The sequence below is a fragment of the Scatophagus argus genome, chromosome 14 (assembly GCF_020382885.2).
Source record: "Scatophagus argus isolate fScaArg1 chromosome 14, fScaArg1.pri, whole genome shotgun sequence".
Taxonomy (NCBI): Eukaryota; Metazoa; Chordata; class Actinopteri; family Scatophagidae; genus Scatophagus; species Scatophagus argus.
The window spans coordinates 10,729,117-10,738,147 of NC_058506.1; the positions used below are offsets into that span (position 1 = coordinate 10,729,117).

Below are 9,031 nucleotides of genomic sequence, written 5' to 3' on the forward strand. Positions count from 1 at the left end.
AGGTTTTGTTCTACTTCAGTTAAATCCAGACATGTATTAGTATTAGATGTATTAGTTTGACAGCTCAAAGTGCTGGCACAAAGAAAGCGTAAGGTAGTATCTCTAGTAATATCTAGCCTGTGAAATAAGTCTGTTATCCTAGAATTGGTCAGATCACATGCACAGAAGCATGAAAGCCATGCTTTATTTGCTGGCAAATTAAATGAAGCATTCAAAGAGTCAAACAGCAAATGAAATCCCACAGGCAAAAACAGATTCTGGTTACATCTTTAATGTCTGGTATTTTTGGCTGAAAACCTGATGTTCAAATATACGATCATACTTACTGATACCAAAACCTAATTTTTGTGTATCACAGTAAAGGTTTGACATGTTTGTGAGTTACAGTGTGGACCTGAATTCTCTAATCATTTAGCGTGTCAGTAGTCATGAAGATGCGTTTGCACAAAATAATCAGTAACTAATAAAACACTCTCTTACTAGGGTGCATGCAACAGTAACAATATGAAACACAGGATTAACTATGAACTTGAAAAGTGCTTCAGATAAACCTGAAGATTTCACAATGAGAACAGCTAAGGCAGTTTGGCAGTCTTAGTGCACAACAACAAGTATCACTGTCTGTATAGGGTTTGACTCATCTAGGACTGGTATAAAGAAATAAATTTAACAACTCCACGAAGTCAGTGTCTATTCATGACAAGACCTGACAAGAAAAAGTCAGAATTCTGCCTCCTAGCTGTTGGAGAATGTTGTTCATGTCCATGTTACGCTAAGTATGGCTCCAGTGTGTCACTGAACCATGATTTCAGACCTGCCCAAAATACTGAAAATTATGAAAAACTGTTGTAGCAGCCTAATACCATAATTAATGTACGACATGTTTAATGTGTATCAAAGCAAGTCACTGAATTTCCTTTACATGGACTTTAACAGTATTTCTAAACACGATTTAAATTGTTGATTCCACTTAAGGTGAGATTTTCAAACAAAAACGTTTTCTTTATGAGACAAAGTTAACTAAAATGTGCAGGATTCATAAAAAGTTCTAAAATACAGGCCAAAAAACATTTCTCTGAGAACAAAATGATTTAAATTTGTGCATGGTTTAGGAAGGTTTCGAAGGTATTGCATGCCATTTAAGCCTCAGCGACCTTGCAGATGTACAGTACTGTGCAGGACTGTGAATGGGGTTTTTGGTTGAAGCGGTCATCCTCTATGTGACAGTTAAAACTACTACAAAACACGGCCTCTTTTTTGCAACACACAACAGTCATTTCTCAACCTGAAACATATACCTGCAGCTAAAATGCTTGTTCCTAAATTGAAGAGGCTTAAAAGAGGAAGTAGTGCAGAGAGTGGGAAGCTGTACAGTAGGAATCAGCTCATTTTTATGGCAAGTACAACCTTTTTATACTAAGCACATTAATCAGAAAAATGTGGTCACATTTTGTTTCATTTGACTGTACTGCGCCTCCTACTGCTACAGTGTCAGAGGTCAACTTGCCAGATTAACCACAGTATAGATGTTATAGTTCTGTCTAATCTGATTTGTCTATTGTTCAATAATAAGTAAAAATATCTTCTGTCATTGCACAGTACGCAAAATCACAGATTTGTCCAAAGACTTCAGTATTATTTCAGTCACTGTTCCTACAGAGAAAAAGAAGAGCTCAAGATGCTCAAGTAACATTCAATCTATTACTAACTATTAAATAAATACACCTAAAATTCCAGTGAGGACATGAAAACATTCATGAAAATAAATACAGGTAAACTACAAAACCTAAACGTGTATGTGTGAACATACATATGCCTTCATAACCCCAAAGGGAGACCCCGAACATCATGCCATTTCTATAAGAAAGTTTAAAGGCTCCAAGACATCATAAACACTGCCACAGTGAGTTTGCACTTGATGCTGTGACCTCGACAGCCAGAGTTGGCAGCGAAAACATGCAACTCTTATTTTCTACCATCAAAGAGGAGAGAAGGCACATTGTTTCCAGTGGCATAATCTCCCACTGACTGCGCTGTACCTAAAAGAGATTTCTTTGCAAAAGTGGCCAGATTGAATAAATTAGACCATTGAATTAGATGTGTTAATTGTAAAGTCTGTAAAGAAACTGTTCTCTCTTCTCAAACAGTCTTCATTTGCCTCTCTGACGGCCGACCAGTCGATGCAGTTTCTCACAGCTGTCCAGTCTCATCGACTCTGCCTTCTGCTTTAATCGTTCATCTCGGTACAGTTGTCCGAGGTTTGCCAAGTCTGATTCTGAAAAGGAGAGCGAATAAAAAAAAAAGAAGATGTTTTACAACTACTTACAGTAGCTTTTTACACTTAAAGGAATAGTTACTCTTTTTTGGGTGAATAGGAAAAAAGTGAAGGATGAAAAGGTTTTGTTCTACTTCAAGTAGAACATGAAAAGACTGATAACACTCTCGAAGCTGTGCTGTAAATATGATGCCATTGCAGGACTAACAAAGGTTTATCTCATTGTATCTTCCAGAAAGCAGCTTACCTTAACTTAGCATAACGACTGGAAACAAGTGGAAACAGGTAGTCTGGCACTGTCCAGTGGTTATAATGCCTTACAATGCATTATAACGCGTTTGTTATCTTGACATGAAGTGTTTTACAGGGGTTTATGTGATGGCCTACTTCTTGGACTGGTTGCCAGGCAACCAGTGGATACTTACTTCTCCGTGCTACTGGCTGTAGCCACAAATTTAAATCGGTTTCAAAATATCAGATCTTGTATTCTGACATTCTTCTCCCCAACAAGCTGTACTACTCCTTTAACAGTGACCAGCTGAAGTTGAGGGTCTGCTTGTGTCACAGGAGGCAATGTAACAGATTTCATACACAGCAGGGTTTGCTCTTTAATGAAGCCAGTGATACCTGCACTGCAACTAAAATGACCTAAGGCAAATGAACTGCTTGCTTACTTTGCTGTTTCTCTTTCCAGCAGCTGTTCTGCAGGTGTTCAATATAGTCACTCTCAATGGTTTTCTCTAGCTCATCCAGTGCAGCTCCGCGGTACTCCTTCTCAAAACTTTTATCCACATAGTATGGTACACCCATGTGCTGCGTTTCCCTGGACACCACCAGCCCCATGGCTCTGAAACCCAAACACATCATTAAAACATACTGTATAGAGAAACTGTGGTTTCAACCATAGTGACACCAAAAACTGATGGTATGACAGACTCACGGCTTATAGAAGAGACTGTACGGCGGGTTAGTGGCCATCATCTGAGTAAACACCGATATGAGGATGAGCACCAACACGGGCAGAAGCTGCAGGAACGCTGTGAAGGTGTTCTGTGGGAAGATAAAATCAGCACTGATTACAAAGCATATAAAACTATATGTAGGCTGCTCTGATACACTGTACTCATGCCAGCACAGCTTTCTCTTAGAACCACACCATGATTAACCAAAGGAATAAAAGCACTTCAGTTATGACCAAAGTAAATATACGACATGAAATCAAACATTAAAGGAATCAGTCACTGGAGAGCTGCGGCCATGTTAAAAACACACAAACAGTATGTTGTATGAATGTTTGTTAATGATTAGAATAATGCCATATTTTCACAAAACTCTCACAGCAGAATACTGTGGTTGTTAAAAATGAATTAGTTTCTGTTTTCTGAGTCACTGACCTGACTCTGGTTTTCTTCCACCACCTCCTCGCGCCTCTCATAAGTACGTCGACGACGAGGTTGATAGAACTGAGAGTAGGAGGCTCCCTGGTTGGTGTATACATGGATATTTCCTGTAGAGATACACACACACACTTCTATAGGGTCTACACTTATGCAATAAGACAAGTACATCATATGTCTAAACCACAGCTGACAGCAATAATAATAATAAACAGGGCCAGGTGAAAAATTATTATATGGCTGGCTGGGCCTCGTGGTCAATGTGCAAAATGTGGTCAATTTGTTACAGGGTTCAGTGGTAGTGTCTAAGCAGTAAGCAAAGTAAAATGGATCGTTTGTTAACATAATATTTTTAAGATAATATTATTGCTTATTTCTGCTGGCGCATTAATTGTAATTGTGTGTTGGCACCTAAGCACTAGTTATTTCTGCATATATTAAATCAATTTGTGAATTACAACAAGTAAAACTCAATAATAGCAAAATATAACTTGTGTTGTTCTTCCGACGACATCACTTGGCACCTATTAATTTTGAAAGCACAACAGCCAATAGGGAAATACAACACTCATCCGGCTGGACCAATCGTGTACCTTCACCGCTCGGCTACTCAGTCAAGGAAAACCTCATCTGTTGGTCCAGTGGCTGCAGCCCAGCCAATTATAGTCGTAATAAAAAAATGCAATATTTTAGAGCGAAATCAAAAATTAAAATGAATAAAATGTATTAGTCTTTCCATTAAATTATTATCTGGAAAAAAAACACCAGTTGTTTTGGGAATATTCAGATTTCTTCCTGCTTACTCAGCAAAACCGGGATATGAATTCACTTGATGGTACAACTTAAATAGTTATCTCACAGTGACTTCTTAAGCATAACCCTTCACTGTGCACACAATCTGATCATATACAACCACTCACCTGTAGGAAACCTTCCTCCAAAGAAAATGTTGAAGAGTTCCTCAGGGGAAATGTCAGCCTCAAAGTCTCTGTGGAAGCTTCGGTAGCGTCCAGAGCGACTGTGGCTGAAGTGTTGGGGTGCGTTTGAAGCTGCAGATTGATCTCCATACTGATCATACTGTTGCCTCTTCTCTGGATTGCTCAGCACTGCATATGCATTGCCTATTGCTGTTTAGAGAGGAGGAAAACGTTTAAGTTCAATGCAAAATACAATCTGCTGAAAATAAAAACGTTATGGATGATAATACATTTTGCAGCATTTAAGCAGACTGATATTCAGTCATATTTATTCGAGCAGGTACAGGTATTACTTTGAGGAAGTAAACAGGAAGTATAATGCTGCCATGGATTACGTTAACTTCAGCCTTACAACCTTGCAACCTGACACCATGGAACATATCCTGAATTAGCTATGAGTAGGTCCTGTGTACAAACAGCTATCACTGGATTACTCTGATACCAAAGAAAACTTTCTCAAGCAAGTTCTGCTAAGTATTTCCGAAGGCCATCATCATCGACAGGCACATTGAAACTAAAAATATGCGTCGTGTCTGTGTGCTCACATCTGATCGTGACCTCCAACTCTGCAGAGAGGTGGTAACCGAGAAAATTAATATCTGTTGTGGACGCTCATCATTATGCATGAATAGTGCTCTGCAATTAAAATCAGGTGAAATCATCCTACTAAAAAGGATTTTCTTTTTTTTTTCCTTTCTTAAAGATACAGTAACAATAGAAAAAGAGATGTCACCACTGTAGTGCACAGCTGCACTGCTGAGACTTATACCTTTGAAAGCATCTGTTGCTCCTGGAGCAAAGTTCTTGTCAGGGTGAAACTTGAGGGCCAACTTCCTGTACGCCTTCTTCAAATCTTCATCGCTGGCATTTTTGGGAACACCAAGGATTTCATAAAAGTCCTTGCAATTTTTTATCCTGAAATAACCAAGTATAATAGATGTCAAAATACAAGTTGAACTCCCTGTCAGACTCATAGGAAGTTACTGCGTATGCACATTTACAGAGCACTCCATACAATAATCAGTGTTACGTTTGATTTCAACCAGTGTATGACCAATAGCCAGGTTACTCAGGGCATGTAACACAACCAGAGTTATATGGTGAGGAACAACAGCAGCGGTCAAGCTGTTGAAAAACAATGTGCACCTGAGAACACCCTGTCGTTGCTCTTCAGTGTAACTCTTCTTCTCAGTACCACTTTCGTTACTTGTTTCACTCTTTCCAATATCCTCATCTCTCCAGCCTGTCGGCGGGGGAACGTGGTTTGCCTCTGGAGCAGCAGTACCTCCGTTCCTTACTATGGCATCTATCAGCACTATAAAAAAATAAAAAACACAGTGTCTGAAGTTAACCGAGAGTTCAGACAAAATCCCAACGGAAATTTATGGTTACTAAAATCTATTTGGTAGGTCTTAAACATACAGACTGGTGACAAAAGAAAAACACTAAAGGGAAAAACCAACATCTGGCATCTTAGGGCCTCCCAAACAACTTCAATCCTCCCTTACATATGGTAACTACATTTCTGAAACTGAGTGGGAGGGATGATAACCTTTCATCCAAAACACACTGCTCCAAAAGGTGTTGTGGTCAAGAACCTGATTCACATCATCTTCCTACTCAAACCATTCAGGGACTCCTTGTACCCTACAATATGTATTCGTCCATGTTCAGTCATTTATTCAGTTTTTTCCTTTCACCTATATATGACTAAAGTGATATTGACTGCGCACTGTACCTCAACAGTTTTTCCCTCCTAGCAAAACGTGTGTAATTCAATACAAAGTGGTTTAAAAATGGACCCTGTGGCATTTAACTGCCTCATGAACGTTGTGCTCAAAGAGCTAAATGTAATCCATGATAGCTGGATTATTCTGGATTTGATGCCACTGATGGAAAATCAGTTAACCAAAGTAAAGCAACTGCACACAGTCAGATTTTAACACCTCACTGCCTCACCGTCTGTAGTGCTTTCTGCAAGGGGGGAGGGAACCCTCAACGGCAATAAATTTCTGCATGCACACTTCCAGTGTTAAAGCTAGATAGCTAGCTCGCTAATTTTTGTCCCCGTCTAAAAATACTAATTCTGTGCACCTTTCCTGAAATCTAAAAATTTTCTACGGTTGAAAGATTGGGCCAAGTTAGCGACCCGAATAACGTTAGCTAATCAGACTGTCACTGAAGAATGTGCGTCAGCTAATTTTACCTCTGGCCCGGGTGCTGGGGTAAATATTCTGGGCTTCATACAGCAGCTGTAGCGCCCGATCTTTCCGTCCGGACCGCAAACACAGCTTCGCCTTCTCTATCAGCCTGTCTGCTTCTTCTTTGTCCATTTCACTGTTACGGGGTTATTTTTGTTGATCCAGTCGCTGTCTGTAGAGGTCTGTCCCCGTTCAATGTGCGTCAATATCATATGGCAGAGCGACCCGCTACTACAGCTAACGTTAGATATCCGATTAGCTTTGGTTTCAGACAGCTGCGTTAACGCTAGCTAGCAAGGTGCGAGCCTGGAGCCACTCAAAGTCTTTGGCAGAAAACGATTTGCAGACGATGGCGGTTGTTGTCAGGCTGCAGACAGGTTTGCAGAGAGGCCATTTTTTAAACACCTGAAGTCCGTAATATGAAGACTTCCTACTGTCTGTTTTTAAGCGATGTTTAAAGGGCCACACTTGCTGACACTAGACCGCCTAAGCTGTGATGGACAAGAGCTGGGGGGCAAGGCAGAAGCGACGTCATATCCGGTGAAGAGAGCACTGAAATCTGTAGAAAACCGTCGTCCATAATAAATCAGAATGTTAATTACTTGTTTGTCTGTTTGTTGGAAAGTTATACATGTTTTGTCGTACCATTTTATTTTCCCGTCTCTTACCCAACAGTTCTTCAAAAAATCAACAAGTTGAGTAACATCAGCAGGTGTACAGTGATGCTGCTGCTGCATTCAAGTTCTTTCACTAAAAGGCGGACGTCCGAAATTGACTGTGATGCATTCAAGTGAAGGAGAGTAACGTATAAAATGCCCATTTTTGGTGACTGATTTTTATTTAACCATCAGCTGGCACAGTTCTGCCCTTGACTGCAGTGGCAGAAAGAGAAGACGGTGAGGATGTAATGGATATTTTTAATGTTGCCCTGTTTATCTTAAAATATAATGTCAATTGATCGAATGAAAAACAAAAACTACCGATAAGACTGCATATTTAGCTAATATGGATTTTGGTGAGATTACATAAAACAATGTGGTGTCTGCAGTTCAGTATGGTTAATGTTTTTTGGAGTCATGATTAGAGAAGGGTCTTAGGTTCGAGGGTATATGCCAAATGGGAATAGAGTCTTTTCCCCCCTCTTTCTGTTTCAACATAGAACTGAGGTTAGTTGATGATTGACAGACTTTTTATCCCTTATCCATGTAAACCTATATAAGCAAATGGTTAGAGATGATTCGGCAGTGTGATTCTATTGGCTTGGATCCGCTCACATGCATATAATTGATGCTGGGTTGTTTTGTAATAAATCCTTGTATACAAGCAAGACGGTGTCAGTGGAGATCTCATTCAACATCTTCACATCATCGCTATCCAATATACAACAATGGCAAACTGTCTTCATCTGTATAACAATTGTTCATTGAAATGGTTAGACACAGTTTGAAAGGACACTAAGAGAAAGTCAGGAAGATACAACATACTGTGGTGTGACAATTCTGATCCAAAAGTCAACATTAAGTGTAAATATTCTTGGTTGGCTATACTGTACACGAGTACGACACTCACTATTTTAAGTTCTTTAAGAAGGGTTGTATCGAGATGTAGGTCAGGGTGAAAGTAGCAATCATTTTTCTATCAGTAAGTTAGAAAATATGGCACACATTTTTTGTTCATGCATATTTTATTCAAGAGTAAAAAAATGTGATTTGTCCCATAGGGCATGCTTACAATGTGTGCATCATTTAGGAAGTCAAATGCGAAAACATATTTCCATAGATAATAAAAAATGTTGCAAGATAAAATCCATTATATTTGTTTGTTGAAATATGCATGTAGACCATACGAGAACCATAAACAAAGGAAGGAAAATAACCATAAGCTAAATTGTAACAATAATATCAGTATATAACCAGACTACAATGTTTCCTGTTAAACGTAAGTGCAACACATGATTTTCTTTGTGTCCATTTCATTTACATCGGAAAACCATGCTATCATGCTTTGGCAGCCTGAAAGTTGCTTTTCACTGAGATTATATTCATTCACACTACTAAACATTTTCTGTACATCAGTACAACAGAAAAAAGTAAGTACAAGGCTTCACACCTTAGAAGGGCATCTCCGCATACAATGAATCAATATAAAATTAAAAGCAGTGGTAATAAATAACAGATTGAA

At 39.2% G+C, this 9,031-nt stretch overlaps 1 protein-coding gene across 1 annotated transcript; it reads right to left on the reverse strand.

Annotated features, from left to right (window-relative positions):
• Positions 1-161: 161 nt before the first annotated feature.
• Positions 162-7,337, reverse strand: dnajc18 (DnaJ (Hsp40) homolog, subfamily C, member 18). The gene is made up of 8 exons (XM_046410887.1): positions 6,856-7,337; positions 5,796-5,964; positions 5,419-5,564; positions 4,593-4,799; positions 3,670-3,782; positions 3,216-3,325; positions 2,950-3,122; positions 162-2,275 (listed from the first exon to the last, which is right to left on the reverse strand). The coding sequence occupies exons 1-8, from the start codon at positions 6,980-6,982 to the stop codon at positions 2,151-2,153; spliced, it is 1,170 nt and encodes a 389-aa protein (XP_046266843.1). The 5' UTR covers positions 6,983-7,337; the 3' UTR covers positions 162-2,150.
• Between the last annotated feature and the right edge of the window lie 1,694 nt (positions 7,338-9,031).